We start from the raw sequence: 17727 nt of genomic DNA on the forward strand, positions 1-17727 counted from the left end.
GACCCGAGGCGGCTGTAGACTCCATAGAGTTGCCGCCGTGCCCTCAGCGTCCGCGGCTACCAATCCGTCGCACCGGCGCCGCCCCACCCCGAGCAAACCCCTCCGCCTCTCACGTCGCCTCCGCCGCCGTCGCCGTTCCCGTTCAACCCATCGCGTCCCTGGTGTCTCGACCCCGCCCGCAATTTTGGCCGTTCGGTTGCTGAGGTATGAGCCCCCTTTCATCCTTGATTAGTTAGTTAATCCCCTTTTGGGGTCTGCCGGTGCACTAGATCCTGCCCTGGAACTGGCGGATCATGGGGGGACCGATTTCCTTGCGAGTACATGGCATCTAATCATTAGATTTTCATTTACTGCAAGATCATGTATACTCTTTTGAATTGTCTCAATTAAGCCGCAACTTTGATAGCAGATAGAAAGTATTTACACTTCAATCTGGGGGGAAGATGGCAGGTGGTTGATATGCTGAGTGGTCAATGCAAATTGCTGTTAAATTTGTTTAACCTGATGGTCTTATATTGTTATATGATGACTAGCATAGAGTATCCATCTGTTGCTTGCTTCTATTACACGTTCTTTCATTGGGAATATATTTTGTAGTTCAGTGTGTCTGTTTCCAGTAAATCTACTGTGATATGTTGGAACTGTTGAATCCAATCCAACCATTGTTGACCCCCCAACTCTATCTATACTTTCAGTTAATTCCTTCCTTATCCCATCCAACTAGATCCTGACCCCAGGCACCAGCCTAGACACTTCACGTGCTGGCCACTGCCACTGTCTATGACTGCGATGACACCTGCTGGTTTCTCTGCCCTGACCTCCCTGATCTTCAGTAATATCATCGGGTCCTTGATGCCTCTGTACCATTCTCCTCCCTGCTCAATAACCTATCCCCGGTAACCACCACCACCTGCCAAATCACGAGCCATTGCCAGGGTGTCCTCTCTGCCATCACCATGGAATTAGTTTACCTTTTCTAATATTTTTCTGTCATACAGCAGCTGTTCTTCCTAGATAAAAATTTAGCTAGCTTTCTCACCTTCGATTGCTACGTATAATTATTGTTTTTTCCTGAAGATCATCTTGTAATGCTCTTTTTGTAATATTTCTCTGCATGTTGCAGATAGCGTTGGAGAAACTTCTGTGATTGTGTTTTTACATGTAAAAGTTAAGGGGGGCAAACTTATCTGCAACTGAAATAAGTGGTGGGATAATATGGTTGACATGAACACTGATCACATTTTTGAGGTTCCTGACACTCCTGACCGAATACAGCAGTCAGTGTGCCCTGTATCAAGCTCAGCTGCTACGAGAGGTGTAACAAGGATGGCTGGAAATCCTTCACCAGCCCGGAGACTCAAATTTAAGATCAAGAATATTTCAACCCAAGGTCAATCAAGTAGAGGTGATGCAGTTAGTGAACTTCCTGCACCATTAGACACTGACAATATTTTTAAACAAGCTGAATTGGCTCGGAGATTGTCCCCACCAAAGTTAGATAGGACTACTGGGAAATCTGTTGTGAATGGGAATGGGGCTCACAGTCATGATTTGGATCAGGGCAGCAGCATTTCAAATCACATGATTTGTAGGGGTGATGGAGTAAGGGGCAGTAGCTGCCAAACCAGAGAAGGGCAGGTTGATCATCGAGACACAAGCCGTCGGCATGTGGACTTTCTTGGTGTGGGGTCAGATCTTCCTACTACCACGGTGGGAAACCCGCGAAACAGAGCAAAAATTAGCACCTCTAATGGGCTGAAGGAAGTAATAGGTTCTGATGTTTTTTCAGCATCGGGTCCCAGGGAGGAAAGAAGAGAAGCGATCAATATCCAGGGTACAGCAGGACTCTCAAGTACACCATGCGATGTTCCTCAAAGACAAGTGGTTCGGAGAAAGCTAGTGCGAAATGGTTGTATTTCTCCCTCTAACGTAGTCAAAAGAAGTGTAATTGCTGATGAAAAGCGGGAAATGTGCTCTACAAGTGGAGTATTACGTTATCGAAATCCTCAGGATGATGTTTTTCATACAGGAACTATAATTGATCTTACTGATAAGTCACCAACAATAACAAAGAATGGAGCTTCTGTAAACTATATGGAAACAATTGCATCCGAGAAGTTCAGAACAGCCAGAGCTGGGGGGACTCTAATTCCACAGGGTGCAAATCAAGCAAGCAGCAGTAATTGTTCTGAAGGTTTAAACAACAAGGGCAAAGAAATCATCCATCATGTTATGGGAACTGAGCGGGCTGGAGAGGCTGATACGATGAGGTATGCCCTATCTCTTTGTTTACTAGACGAGTACAACGTATTGAAGAATTGTTTGTTCTCCGAACATTGCAATAGGTCAATCCTGGATTTTAATGTGTGTTGGTTGAAATTGAATTGGAGTTCATAAAGTTTTTAGTGCATGCACATCAATGTAGTGTTTAAAACACTGAATTTGTAGAAGCCAAAAAAAAGTGAATCTACTTTGTTCAGTAAATGGAAGCATGCTTAATTCATTTTTTATACTATTTAGACATCTGTCACATATCTAGAATCTTATTAAACACCCTCTGTTGCAGGGTTTGTCCAAGGGCCCCAGTAGGTTCTTCTTTTGTAAATGACGACAGTACTGGCATTTCTCAGCAAGGTTGGAGAACAACACATAATCATACTATTAAGTTACCCGTGTCATTGTTGTGTAAGACGACCAGTACTTCTGGAATGGAATCTGGATCTTCTGGACCATCTGATCAGGGTCATGAAACCGCAACAGAAGACAGCAATAACTCATTTGGTGCAGCAACCGCTGCGCGGTCTGCAAGTTTGAGGAATAGGACAATAAGGATCAGTAAAGGAAAGAGGAAACACACCTCAAGTTCCTATCATCCTGGTGAAAGCTCTAGTTCTGTTAATGAACTTGGTAGTTCATGTCTTGCATCTTCAGACGCAACAGCTGGCAGAAATCGTACCACTCGTCGTCATAATATTTCTGTAATAGATATTGATGACATATCTTCCCCTGAAGCTCGATCTAGTTTGAGTGGCCGCAGTAATAGAACCTCGATTGATCCTAACGTAAGTGCACAGTTGGAGGCTGATGAATTGTTGGCTCGGCAACTTCAGGAGCAGCTTTACAATGAAACACCTCGTGTTGCTCCTAGAGAAGAGGTAATTCTTGATCATCTCCTTCCGCACCTTGTATTTGTGTTGTGCGTGTGTATTTTTCTCAACTTCTTGGAGGTTCTACTAGTTCTTCAGTGAGATAATTGTTTTTTATAAAGCAGATTGATGCAATCGTAGCAATGTCACTTCAACATGAAGAAGATGCAGAACGGACATCTCGAGCTGTAAGAGCACCTGCAAGGTGGCATCCCAACGATACTGTAAGAACACCTGCCTCGTTGGTTTTTTGGAAGTTAGTTGATATCTTTGATATTTTTATTTAAACTAAAATCACTATGCCTCTTTTTGATGCACCCCCTTTATGTTGCTCCAAACCTAGCTTGCACATTAGCAGTTCCTTTGTTAGCTTTGCTAGCAGCAATTTCCCGGCTTCTCAATTGCCGAAACTGAAGTTATAGGGGTAGTGCCCATTAATATCAGAACTATGCTGATAAGTATTTGTTAGTTTGGCTATGCGTAAGTGCCCATTCATGCTAAAAATCAGAACGATGCTGGTAAGCATTTGTTAGGTTGACTATGCTTAAGTGAATATTCATGCTATTCATAACAGGTCAAACAACCTTGTTTACTTCGAAGGATGTTCCCATATATAGTGAATATTCATTATGACTAAATACCTTGCATGTGTGGAGATTGACATATTTTATCTTATCCTTTTTTGGCTAGAGAGCTGCACGGGCATCGCGTTTAAGTGCTTCTCAGCGTGGTATTAGGGCCAGATATGAGACGGCAATTTCCCATATGCACAATGCAGCTCCAGTAACTTTGGGTTTGGTATTGCTTCTCTCCTGCCCTTGTAGTTCCTCTACCTTTAAATACTATAACTACTTTGAAGGAAGATTTTTAGGTTTAAAAGATAAGACTGCCATATCTTTCTGCTTCGATGTCATTCACGTTTAACTCAATCTTACTGCCTAAGTTGTTGTAAGTATATACCGAATGGCATGAAATTAAGTCCAAATTATATGCCTTCCTACTACGAACAGAACATTCCTATCATGGTGAAAAACTTTTTGACACTGATTTCATGTGATGAGCTGTACGTGACTTCCATGTGAACTTTCTGATATCTATGCTTTGAATTTTCATGATTTACCAAATTGGTTGCGTTTCATCTCCTTGGAGTACTGAACCACCTCAGAACATGACTTTCCTTCTCCTTATCAGAGAGGGTGTCCGTTTTGTGTTACAAATTTGTTTTTGTAAGCAATGGGTTGTATATATGTTGAGCAGCTGTTTAAAGTAAACTAAAATGTGTAGTATACTCTCGCATCAAGTAAAACCTTCCTTGAGTTTACAGTTTGTGATTGCCTGAATCGATTCTCGAAGATCATTAACAGCTTCTAGTGTCAATTTTTCAGAGGGCTTTTCGTGCCGGATATCGTGCTGCGCATATTCAACCTAATATCGATTTGTAAGTATCCTCAAAAAAAAAATATCAATTTGTAAGTGGCGCCTCCCTGTTCTATTTCCACTGCTCGAGTGAAGTTGGCTGAGTATTTTGAGAGCTTGAAACAACTTACATATTTTGATTCAGTTAGCTATTTGCTGATTGTTTTACATGTAGCGTTGCATCATGGTATAGCAGCTTCACTGTATTGTGTAGCTGGGTCATATTTATGTGATTACAGTCTTCTAAAAGATAAACTGTTTTCCGACTTGAGTGTATCTTTGATTTACTCTTCTGGGTTCTCTACGTAGTTGATAGGGTAACATAAAGTTGATACAATCTGCTGATGGTAAATAAATAAGTTGTACAAATGTTGAACACTTACTAAAGGTGCTTCTGTTGCAGAAATGATTATGATGCGCTACTTGCGTTAGATGAAAATAACCACCAGCATACTGGTGCGTCGGAAAGTCAGATCAATAACTTGCCTCAGTCAGTATTTCAGGTAAATTAGTCGGTCAGTACTTACATAGTGGCATCTGTTTTTATGGCTTCTCCGTAAGAAGTCCTGATGGCTAGTCCTTTTTCTTTTACAGTCAACTAGCACCGAAGAGCCTTGCGCAGTCTGCCTTGAAAATCCATCTTTCGGAGATACCATCCGCACTTTGCCATGCTTTCACAAGTTCCACAAAGAGGTATGCAGTCTTGCTGTCAGGTGCCATAACCCTTGTCCCTTGTTATGTACTCCCTCCGTCCCAAAATTCTTGTCTTATATTTGCCTGGATACGGATGTATCTAACACTAAAACGTAACTATATACATCCGTATCTAGACAAATCTAAGACAAGCATTTTGGGACGGAGGGAGTAATGTGTTTGCATTTCTGACGTGAAATTGCTTTCACCTTGCAGTGCATCGACGAATGGCTGAGAAGAAAGAAACTGTGCCCTGTTTGCAAGTGTGGGATCACTAGTTAGGCAATGCAGTTTTAGTTTTCGTGCTTTTCCTTTTAGCACAACTTACTCAGCTGCATCTTTGGATGCATTTTTCTGTTGGTAGTGGTACATATCGTATCGGAGGGTTGCCATCGGTGTTCTCCCAATGCCCCGCGGTGCATTTTGTTCCGATGGATCATACTTAATAATCAATATTTCCCGTGTTCACCATTTTCTGTATCCATGTTACGAATACTTGATATTCAACAACTGGCATCTAGTTCCACAGTGCATGAGATGCTTGTCAGATATGATGTCGCAATACCATTGCTAGATTAACGAGAACACATTGAAGATTAAAAAAAAAGAGAGAGAACACATTGCCTATCTCTTTGAAAGTTAATATTATCGCTTTCGCTCTTCGACTGGATGCAGAGTTGCATGATACTGTTATTTCACAGTGACTTCTGCATCAACTTTGTCCACAAGAGCAGCAACTTCAAACTCGTGGAACATGTGGATAGAAAAACTACCTGAAGTTTTGTATGTGTTGGTTTTTTAGACTGATTGGGTTGGAAGTTCGTAGTGTTGAGGTTGAAAGCATGAGTTATTTACTTATTTATAAGTGAAAAATTGTAGTTTCTGGGTTGAAATACGGATCGTCTCATCGACATGTAGGAAGAAAGTCGATGTACACGTGTTGATACCTCAGGAATATAATGTCTTCGACTAATCTAGAGATGGAACCGTGGATGGTCCTTGCGAGTTTTGACCGTTGTTGATTTTTCTTTTTGGAAACAACAACGGGGTTGAACATGCTGTCATTACAAAAAATGATTGATCCAATTATCTATACCAATATTTTTTTTATTAATATAAAAAAACAAAGGGGCAGATCCAACTAATCTCGGCCATCAATCAAACCATATCAATCCAACGACATAGATTGCTCAAATGATGAGCGCTCAACATGTTTAGTGTACAATTAATATCACACCAAATACAAACCTCCATAGATTGCTCAAATAATTAACACGGAATTCATATCCTATCTAATATCAGCGTAATTAATTTTCTCCCTAATATCAACGTGCATTGCAGGTACGCATTTACTAGTTATAAGAAAGAACTAGATTGTGAAAACCTTGACAACTTTGGTAAACCTCACTTTATTAAGCCGGGGTTCGGTTTACAGGGATAATAATCGGGTCATGGGGTAGACCCAGCCACAGATGGCGACCTACTTCTAAAGACGAAGAAAATTTGCTAAATTATGAGCCTCAAAATTTAAAACACAACCTTCAAAAACAAATTCACAGCTAGTAAAATCCTTCGATGAAGCTTCGATCTCCTTGATGATAGCGCTGTACCGTCCCTCCGATCCCTTGTTTATCTCTGTAACAACTGGTTTGCCTCAACGAGAGATCATGCGCTAAGGCCAAAACTTCTCTGCACGCGAGCATTTCCAGTGTGACAGCTAGAGGGGCAACACCCCTAGGTCGATTAATTCCACTAGTGGATTAGATCCCTAGCAAGCAAACAAAGCCTCAAGGAGCCTTACCATTGCCACCCCCGTGCATCCAACCCCCACGGGAAGGGTGATTGTTGCCTGGGGCAGGGTGTAGAAGGGGGATGGGGAAGACTCCGACTTGTTGAGCATGCATGAAGGTTAGTTGTAAATTGAAATATTGAACCGCTAGTAGTATTTCCCGCGGTCGTCTTCTACAAGCTGGCGAGAGATTTTTGCTGTACTTCTTTAACAAGTTAAATAATTTCATATTTTCTTTGAGTTTATAATGTTGTATTTCGCTGGCCAGAAATGCTGATGATCTTATATGAAAAGCGGTGTGACAAGTGGCGATCAAAATTGCATCTCGAAAACTTCTCGGTGTACTTTCCAGACTCTTTGGGTGAAAACCATGAGTTTGGTCTTCTAGTGCAATCTCTTGACTATAGATAATAGGCATACAGACTGTACATAAAAAATGTTGTAGGTAGGCCGAACAAGAAGCACCAGTGGTCTAGTGGTAGAATAGTACCCTGCCACGGTACAGACCCGGGTTCGATTCCCGGCTGGTGCATTTTTACTTTTTTTTATCCACTTGGCATGGGATGGCAAGGAAGGATTTTTAATACATGGCCTTTTGCATTTGCGCACGTTCCCTTTTTTAAGCTCATTTTCAATTTGCTTGGTTAGTCTTCCTCCCAAAAGATGAGTGACTTGGCACAAGATATATCTGTGCGGTAAAATCAGTTTGTAGACTTGTTTCAAACCAAAAAATCGGTTTGTAGAGAGAGGGGCATTTTGGTGGCCGAGCTACCTGGAGGCCGGTATCTGGGCCGTGGTTTATCGCGCCATGATGTGTGCTGCTTTATTTTCGTTTTCTTATACAGTCGCCATTAAGTTGAAATACATCGGTGCCATGATCTCGGGTGCTGCTTTGTACACGGGCCTGATGTTCAGTGTTTTCTGCACAGACGTCATGTACCTCCTGGGCTGCTTTAAATGTCGCACGAGTAGGTGGGTTGTTGGGTGATTAATAATGTTTCTATGGGCCCATGTGAACCTGCAGATAGCTTCCATTTACTTCGAGAGTGAACAGCTTTTCTGCCTCGCTAGGCCCGACGGCCATTCATCGTTTCTCGTGGCAGCTGGGTTTGCGACGGATCGCTATGGATGGGCTGGAGTTCTTCTTCGAGGAAGCCAAATCAGGGTAAACTCCATCCGATCTTTCAATTTAGACTAGTTTGTTCTTGAGCTGGGAACAAGTTGTGCCTGTAGAGCATGTTGCCTACGGTAGCTATCGTTTTTGGTTCCACTTCCCCATCGTGCTAGATCTGAAAAGGATGATTTCCAGTGGTTCGTTGCAGATTGATTCCCAGGGTGGAGGTCGGTGATCTTTTAGGGGGCGGGGGGGATATCGCTGCTGTGGAATTGGTCGTTGCTCGAACCCAAGCAAGATTTTCAAGATTGATTTTCAGTACTGCTTGTGCTTGAAATTCAGTTTACTAGCTGAATAATCAGCTGTTTGTCAAATGGAAGATTTTCAGAACTGCTTGTGCTTGCGTAGTTGTGAGCTTGTTTCTATGTTTGTGTCGCTGTCGTGCATCACTTGTTTAAAAAAAAATCATGTAATGCACTGACTTTGTCATGGTGCTCTGTTCAAGAGTGTGAGTAACTGTATCAGCGATTGGAATTCTGTTGTTTCTGTTTCTTGATTATATCTTCATGGGCGTAGTCTGATGTTTGGCGTATGCAAGTTCAGCAGTACTTGCCCAATCGATTGGGCACTTGTAGAACCGTTTGCTGAAATACTTGCCGGGTTGGGCGGCCGCTGATGTTGGTCTCGACGCGAACTGGACAAGCGGCAGGTGCTGCTGCCTTGCTCTGGATCGCACCGAGAAAGATGAAGAAGCCATAGCTAGAGCTGTGTTTGAGTTGGGGATGAATGGCCTGCAATGCATCTCAGCTACAAATAGGCAGACTGCCATTGGCAACGGCATAAAATCCCAACGATCAGCTCAAACGGCTCTCTGCTCAACACAGGAACATGACGACCGAGTCAATCCCATGCACTTGGGACACTTCGCTATGAACATGTGTAGCCTTTTGAGGACAACTGTGCGCGCTCCACTGTACCGAGTCCTCTACATGAGCTGTCACTGTTGATTTAATATCAATACGGGATACTAGAAAAGGCTTGTCGCTGAAATACGGCAGCTACATGCATGCGTGGCGCTGATCAGCAAAACACGCAACGGCACAGATACCGGCCTCCAGGTAGCTCGGCCACCAAACGGCATTTTCGGTTTGTAGAAACAAATATAGCCTAATCATCTCCTGGGAGTAATTTTGGCTATATTTGTGAATGATATTGTTTCTTCGTGTTAAATGACATTTTTGTACAAAAGTACAGTATAAATGTAGATGCTCGCATACACATGGGTACACATATTTCTATGATTGGGAAAGATTTAAAACATGAGATGACAGGACAGGATTTAAAACATGGTGGTTCCGGTCTTACATTTATTTTTTTGATTTTTAACTGATTTTTTTATTTTCTTTTGTTTGTGTTCCACCCAAAAGCTGAGTGAGTTGGCACAAGATGTGCGTCTACATGTAAATACTTGATCTCTAAATTCAGTTTGCGCATTGAGAAATAAATAGAGTCTAATTATCTCGTGAGAGTCATTTTGGCTATATTTGTGAATGATATATAGGCTCACAGATATAGCCCTGAAATAAATCTAGATAAACAGTCTAGGAATCAAATTTGGGTAGACAAGTTCAACTGCAAAGAACTTAACTAATTCTTGGGTAAATTGAATTTGAACTTAATTTATGGTGTAGCCCGTAGCAACTCCACTCAATTGGTGAGATGTTAGTGAAGATTTAAAACATGGCGACTCCGACCTTACATTTACACTAGCAAACATGCCAGTGTGTTGCAAAACGAGAGAGGAAACAATAATATCTTGCAACATAGCAATTCTAGCATCAGTTGGCATGAACTAGGATTTATTCGCAAAAAAAAAAAGGCATGAACTAGGATTGCCCGGTTCGACAAAAGCGCTCAACAGTGCAGCATCCGGATGGTGCCTTCTAGCAGGGCCGGGCAGACAAAATCCGGGGCCCTGTGCGAAACTAGAAAATGGGGCCCTTTCTAACTAAAAAATGAACTAACAAGCAATTATAATGTATATATATCTTGCAGAATTTTTTATAATATATAAAATATAATGTCTTACATAACAATTGGACATAAAAAATTATATCTATTGGAGATCATGCTTTAATGTTTGGCAATTAGATGAACTACCTAACTCACCTAGTTTTGGGCCCTGTCCGATTGAACTGCTACACTGTGATAACGAAGGAGGTAAGAACCGATCTCTAACGAAATAACGATCCTTGCCAAAAGTTAATTAGGAAATTAGGAATTAGGAGTAGGAACCGAAATTAATCGAAAAGAAGGAGTCGCTAAGCACCTGGAGGTTGGAGTTGGTCATGAATCGATCCGACGAGGCGACTAGTTTGAAATTTGGAAGAGGAAGCTCGGAAGGCAACAACGGCAGCGGCCTGGATACGATCGATCTGATGAGGCGAAGGCGATGAGACGATCATGTTTCCTGTAGCGAAGCCAACGCGTCCAGTCTCCAGATCGAGAGACAAAACAATCCCGATGGACTTCTGTAGCGATCCCATTATTATTATTTTTGATCGACGGTAGTGTTTCCATATTATCTCGAAAGATCGATCGAGCACCAGCGCTCGTGCGCTTGATGGCAAGGCCTAGCTCCAGCTCCTGATCGACTCAGGCCCAACTCCAGCGCCTAGAATACTACTAGGCCTATATAAAAATTTGGGGCCTCCAAAATTATGGGCCCTGTGCTGGCTGCACATTTGGTACCACTATAGGCCCGGCCCTGCCTTCTAGCAGCAGGGAGGCGCACACCATAGTCTAGAAAAATAGAAAAACATACATATCAGCCGTACATTTTTTTAGAAGAAAGAGAATAAATTATCTATTACAGTCCCGTAGAACTAAATGGAGAAGATTAAAATTATCTATCTACGTGTGACTGGCCAGATGGGCCGGTGTTGACTTTTGTGGATTCTTGTGACAGTTTTAGTCCGGTTTTTCGTATCTTAACCGAGCGAGTCTCTTCTTATTTCTTGTGGCTTGGAAAAAAAATTACGTATGTTGCTAGCTTTTGCACACTGCCTTCCAAATTTCCTGAGGCCTTTGCGCACTGTTTTCTAACTTTAAAATTCAATCGAGCAAACATCCATTTCTCTGTAGATGATTGCTTTTACATTTTCACTTTCGTCGTATCCCAATAAGAAGTATAGGACGTAAAGCCTCCAAGCATGCACTACACACAACAGCAGAGATTCGTTGGCCCTCGCCAGAATTTTATTTTGCTTCTATGGTCCCACCAACGCCACAACAAGCATGCTACGTAGTACACGTTGTTGCTCATTCAGGCCCAAGGACTATTGTTTTAACACACTACAGTCAAGTCGCTCACATACATGAGCATAGAATCATCTTGTGAACGCACGCACATGCCTTACCCGTATGAGCACCTCGGAGAGAATCGGCCCACATAGCATTTTAAGATTGATGAAGTCACCACAGACCCCTCGTAGTCGACAAAAACATCTTCTCTCATAGAACTAACATCGCCGGAAAGTCTAAAATAAATTCAAAAAAATACAAAGTGCCAATGTTAAGTTGACTTGAACCCTGGTGGGATGGGAGTACCACTGTCCAGTGGTGGAGCTTTGGGGGGACCAACCTGAGCCATCGCCCCCTAGCCCATGAGGTTTGTTCATATTATCATCAGTAAAATTGCCATATAATCAATGAAATCCGGCCTAAGCATGATGTTGGTGGCCCGCCCCGAGGTCATTTGCCCCTCCTAGTATGTGCCCCAAGCTCCGCCACTGTCACTATTCTCCTAACCATCCAATCATAGATTGCTTCGCATCTCAAGGACTGCTTTTATAGCTTCTCTTGCACTACTGCATGCACACATGCCATGCCACCTCTTCCATTCCATATTCCCAAGCAATGCCACAAATTCTTAGCCTCTTTGCATTATACTAGGTGGAATGGATGCGGCGCGGGGCGGCGGAGCTTTCGGGCGGCTCGTGGCAGCCGGGGAAGCAACAAGCGACCGGGGGGGGGGGGGGCGAGCAGAGGCAGGAACTGAAACGACCAGAAGTGGGTTCGCGCCAAAGGAAAGAGGAGCCGGCAAACTTGGCGAAATCCCATAGATTTGGAGGAAATAGGCTCGCGGATTCGTGCTCCCACAATTTTTTTTCGGGACGGCCAGATTTAGCGAATCTGTTCGGGACAAGGATACGAGATGGATCCCGCAAACCGGCGGTTAATATACCAGATGACCCGGTTTGCAGGATCTGCTAGAGATGCTCTTACACCTTTGCTACATGGGGAACCGCTGGCCTGTTTGTTTATCTCTCCTCTAGAAAACCCAACAATGACTGATTCTAATAAAATTGACTATCATTTTTTATTGGTTTAATTTGTATGAAATAAAAATATTGACAGATTTAAATAAAGTTCATGTATTATTATATTATTTTCTAATATGAAACAAGTTTGCATATTCATTAACAGATCACGAAGTTGAAAAAAAGTTCATGGATTTGAAAAAAAAATCATGAATTTGAAAAGAGTTTGTGGATTTAAAAACGATCACGCATCCAAAAAGTTCACGAATTTTAAGAAAATCACCGATTTAAAAATGTTCACATATTTCAAAAAAATCCACGGATTTTAAAAGTGCTTATGGATTTGAAAAAAGTTTGCAAAGTTAACATTTTTCATGAAAATTAAGAAAATCAAGAATTTGAGAAAAAAAATCATGGATTTGAAAATGTCCACAAAATTTGAAAAACAAATTTTGAATTTGAAAATTGTTCCTGATTTAAAAATCATGAAATCTAACATGATAAAAAGGAAACCCCGAAAAATAAATAATAAAAGGAAAATAAAAAGGAAAAACCACAAAACCGAAAAAAGATGAAAACAAAAATCAGAAAAAACAAACCGTAATTCTTTAAAAAAAATCAGAAGCTTCCTTATGACCAGTTCTTTTGCTAGCCTTTTTGGGTTCCAGTGTAAGTTATCCCCTACCCAGCGTCTTCTAGATGCCCAATCAATTTATTTAGAAGTCTAGTAGTTAAGCAGACTTCTAAAACACTGGTCGGGCTTAAAAGTGGCCCTAAAACCCATGCAAAAGCTGAGTTGATGTGAGCTGGCCCATCAAGCAACGACGAATTGTCGGATTAAGGCTAGTAGGGTGGTGAAAGTCGGCATTTCCTATTTGGCGCCACAGGCGCCAGTTAACGTGCATTTTGTTAATTGGCGCCTGTGGTGTCAGTAAATGGGCCGGCCCATCTAGGCGCCGGTTGACGATTTTTTTTTGAAAATTCTGCGAACTTTTTTGAGATTGATGAACTTTTTTGAATATTGATGAACTTTTTCTAAATTTAATGAACATTTGTCTTGAAAATGGATGAACTTTTTTCAGTTCCATGAACTTTTTCTAAAAATACATGTACTTTTTTTCAACTTCTATGATTTTTTTTCAAATTTAATGAACTTTTGCTAAATTGGATGAACTTTTTTTCAATTTGAATGAACTTTTTTTCAAATTGATGAACTTTTTCAAAATTTATGAACCTTTTTTAAAGATATGAAAATATTTTTTCAAATGGATGAACTTTTTTCTTTAAATCTGTAAACCTTTCTTCATTTCATATTTTATTTTCGTAAAAAAAACTAAAAAAAACTTAGAGCAGCACGCTAGTGGGCCGACCCATGCTAGCAGTGCTGCAGGCGCCGGATCGTTAATGGGTGCCTGCAGCGCTGTATAGGAGCTCTCGTGAAAGTCATTGGGTGTTTGGCGGGAAATCAGAAATTCCTTGTACTTGGGCCGATCCAAGTTTTATTTTTAAACGCAATACAAACATGGACGCTCATACATATACACATACACTCATTTTTATGAACGCACACACTCATAGACATCCTAATGCTGAGCACCTCCGAGAGACTGGCCCGACACATCATCTTGAGATTGACGAAGTCACCATATACGCCTTCATAGTCGACGGAAACATCTCCTCTCACTGAACGCACATCGTCGGAAGGCCTGAAATAAACCAAGAAAATGCAAACACTGGTATTAAGTTTAGGACTTGAACCCTGATGGGGTGGGGATATCATTGTCGTCCTATTCATCCAACCACAGATTGGTTTGGGGCCGATCCAAGTTGGTCTACAGAATATTCCATTTTCATCTTTTTTTCTCTCTCTTTATTTATGTCTTTGTTTTTTAAAACAAGTTTTTCTAATGCGATTTTGTTAACTTGTTTTCTTATTTTGGCTCTTCATGTTTTTTCGTTTGTTCGAATGTATTGTGAGATAGTTTTATGGATATCAAATAAAAATATTAATAGTGCCCTGAAAGATGTTCCGTTAATTCAGAAAAAATTTAGGCGCCTGAAAGGATCAATATAGTTGAGTAGGAGGGGGGGGGTGAATAGGCAACTAACAATTTTTAGCTTTTCTTTACCAATTTAAACTTTGCCTCAAAGTAGGTTGTCTAGATATGCAACAAGGTGAGCGACCTATATGATGCAACAACAACAAGCACACATGCAAGCAAGAGATATAACACAAATAAGCTTGCACAAGTAAAGGCACGAGATAACCAAGAGTGGAGCCGGTGAAGACGAGGATGTGTTACCGAAGTTCCTTCCCTTTGAGGGGAAGTACGTCTTCGTTGGAGCGGTGTGGAGGCACAATGCTCCCCAAGAAGCCACTAGGGCCACCGTATTGCCCTCACATAATGCGAGATGCCGTGATTCCACTATTGGTGCCCTTGGAGGCGGCGACCGAACCTTTACAAACAAGGTTGGGGCAATCTCCACAACTTAATTGGAGGCTCCCAACAACACCACGAAGCTTCACCACAATGGACTATGGCTCCGCGGTGACCTCAACCGTCTAGGGTGTTCAAACACCCAAGAGTAACAAGATCCACAAGGGATTAGTGGGGGGAATAAAATTTCTCTTGGTGGAAGTGTAGATCGGGGCCTTCTCAACCAATCCCTAGAGAATCAACAAGTTTGATTGGCTAGGGAGAGAGATCGGGCGAAAATGGACAATGGAGCTTGGAGGTGGAAGAGGTGGTCAACTAGAGGAAGAAGACACCCCTTATATAGTGGAAGAATAAATCCAACCATTATCCACAAACTCAGCCTGCGCAACGCGGTACTACCGTACCTGAGGCGCGGTACTACCGCAGGGGCACGCGGTACTACCGCAGGGCCCCGCGGTACTACCGCCCACGCAGCAGAGACCAGAACAGCCCAAAATGCACTAAAGCAGAGGGCGGTAGTACTGCTGGCGCGGTACTACCGCGCCCCCTTGCGGTACTACCACAAGGCAGGGGCTGTCCAGAGATGGGAAGGCACGGATATAAAAAATTACATCCGTGGCTACTTCCGCAGAGTTGGAGTCGATGCAAAAACCCGACGCGGTAGTACCATAAGCCAGCAGCGGTACTACCGCACGAGGCGCGGATGTAAAAAATTACATCCGCCCCTTACTGCCGCGTACTTGCGGAACTAAGCCAGATACCACGGTACTACCGTGCCCTGTGCGCGGTACTACCGTGATGGGTGCCACTCACTAGGGAGAGGGTGATAACATCTGGACTAAGGCCACAGTACTACCGCTTTCCTAGAAGTGGTACTACCATGGGCGCTTGCGGTACTACCGCGCCAGCGGGCGGTACTACCGCAATGGCCTGCGGTACTACCGCTCTAAGGAGCAGTACTACCGCACGCCCTAGTTCAGCAAGCACGAGCAATATTTGCATAGACAAGGAAAACATAGGATGCTCCAAAGGCTAGAAGAAAAGGAGGTGCAAAGGAAGATGTGTACGTGATGATTCCACCCAACCTTTCCAACGCGGACCCCCTCTTAATAGTACGGCTTCCCTACGACTCAATACCACCGAAAAGAAACGTAGAGAAACGCCGTCATCCATAGCCTTCGAGGGAAACCAAATCATCTTGTGCCTAGTCAATATATATCTAAAATATTCGATGCACATGATTAGTCCGCAAAAGTATTGTGATCAATCACCAAAACCAACTAAGGGATAAAAATGCCCTTACAATCTCCCCCTTTTTGGTGGATTGATGACAACACGGGATTTGCACAAGGGTAATAACGCAAAGAGCAAGGGCAAACCCCAAGTCTCTAAAATATAGACGGGCTCCCCCTAGATGTGTGCTATCTCGATAAGTGCTTTGGACTGCACGGCACACATACTAGGATCAACACTCCTCCTATATTTTATAGACATGGCATAACTTGCAATAAGGCTAAAACTAAGCAAGATAGAAAAGAGCATAATGTAATAAGCACAAGATAGAATAAGCTCACTACGGTACGATAGAGTGCATATGTCTTACACCATATGATAGAAGGTCTCACAAGCACAAACCAAAGCAAAGCAAAGCAAACGAAATAAACGAAGTTCAACTGACCCAAACACGACACAACTCGCAAATCCTACACTCTCTCCCCCTTTGGAATCGAGACGCCAAAAAGGCAGAGAGGACACCTACAACAGTAGTGGTGGCTCAAGCTGAGTAGTCACGCGCACGCTCCCCGTCAGACTCTGCAGCTGGGACGGACTCCTCCTCAGACTCGGTCCACTGACAACCCTGCTTGGCGATCCATTATGCCTTTGGGGCGATGTGCTCCTCTGACCCGCTGGATATGTTCTCGCCAAAGGTCCTGAAAATCCTCTTGTCGCGACGGCGAGTCTCCTTGGAAGCCACATGGGTCTTGTACTTCCCCTTTGCCTGCATACAGAACAAAACCTTCATCTCGTTCTTCAGTCGCTTAGCCCAAGATGGCTCAGAGGTGGGAGGGATGTAACCCTCAGAGCTGTCCTCGTCTGCTGCCTCCTCCTCCTCATCTGCATCCACGTCCATGGCAGCCGCGGCATCAACACGAGAGGTAGTGTTGGCCCACTGAGTCTTGACACGGAGGTTGATGGGCTCATGCCGGATCCAACTAGGGGCCTCAAACTCACCCTGAGGGTAGAGCTTCTCCCAAGTTGCCGAGATCAACTGAAACAGATAAGGTCCATAGATGGGGACCTTGCGGTTGTAGACCGCAAACCGAAGCTCATGCCACATGATATGTGAGACATCAAGTGGTAGTGTCTGAGCGTCTTCACACAGGAGCATCATATCCACAAGATAGGCATGCACCTTGTCCCCAATGCGTGGGAAGAGAGTGTTGCGGAAGATCCGGTGCATGATGTCAAGAAAAGAGTTGAGTACCCAAGTTGACTTGCCATTGGAGAGCTTCTTCTCCACATAGAAGGGCAGAAGCCTGTTCTTGTTGGTAGACTCGGAATTGGCATGAGGGCGAACACCTTGGGGTGTGGCGAGCCCCTCATCCGAAACCCCAAGCAAAGTCATGAATTCCTTCCAGGTAGCAGTCAGCTGCCGACCATTGGTCATCCAAGTCATGGTCCTTTCCTCATTGGGATGAAAATGCACTGAGGCAAAGAACTGAGCAAGGATCTCAGGATCAAAGTCTTTGTGGAATGAGATGATATGCTCAATGCCAAATTGCTCCACTAGGTCTAAAGCCTCACCAAA

At 43.0% G+C, this 17727-nt stretch overlaps 1 protein-coding gene, 1 long non-coding RNA gene and 1 other non-coding gene across 3 annotated transcripts; all 3 read left to right on the forward strand.

Annotated features, from left to right (window-relative positions):
• LOC123054023 (uncharacterized) lies at positions 1-5731 on the forward strand. The gene is made up of 9 exons (XM_044477671.1): positions 1-204; positions 1124-2270; positions 2567-3155; positions 3272-3370; positions 3837-3944; positions 4532-4584; positions 4966-5065; positions 5157-5255; positions 5472-5731. The coding sequence occupies exons 2-9, from the start codon at positions 1216-1218 to the stop codon at positions 5535-5537; spliced, it is 2169 nt and encodes a 722-aa protein (XP_044333606.1). The 5' UTR covers positions 1-204; positions 1124-1215; the 3' UTR covers positions 5538-5731.
• A 1774-nt stretch (positions 5732-7505) lies between these two features.
• On the forward strand, positions 7506-7576 carry TRNAG-GCC (transfer RNA glycine (anticodon GCC)). Its single transcript has one exon. It is a non-coding gene; the product is annotated as a tRNA-Gly (tRNA).
• Positions 7577-8052: 476 nt separating this feature from the next.
• Positions 8053-8695, forward strand: LOC123049672 (uncharacterized). The gene is made up of 2 exons (XR_006423633.1): positions 8053-8209; positions 8354-8695. It is a non-coding gene; the product is annotated as an uncharacterized lncRNA (long non-coding RNA).
• The last annotated feature ends 9032 nt before the right edge of the window (positions 8696-17727 follow it).

Source organism: Triticum aestivum, chromosome 2D, assembly GCF_018294505.1.
Source record: "Triticum aestivum cultivar Chinese Spring chromosome 2D, IWGSC CS RefSeq v2.1, whole genome shotgun sequence".
Lineage (NCBI taxonomy): Eukaryota > Viridiplantae > Streptophyta > Magnoliopsida > Poales > Poaceae > Triticum > Triticum aestivum.

What these genes read in the sequence shown, in the direction of transcription:
- LOC123054023 (XM_044477671.1), top strand. Translation starts at nt 1,216, where the DNA reads ATGGTTGACATGAACACTGATCACATTTTTGAGGTTCCTGACACTCCT. An exon ending in CTCCAGTAACTTTGGGTTTG is followed by an intron (nt 3,945 to 4,531) that starts GTATTGCTTCTC and finishes TCAATTTTTCAG; the next exon opens with AGGGCTTTTCGTGCCGGATA. An exon ending in TGCCTCAGTCAGTATTTCAG is followed by an intron (nt 5,066 to 5,156) that starts GTAAATTAGTCG and finishes TTTCTTTTACAG; the next exon opens with TCAACTAGCACCGAAGAGCC.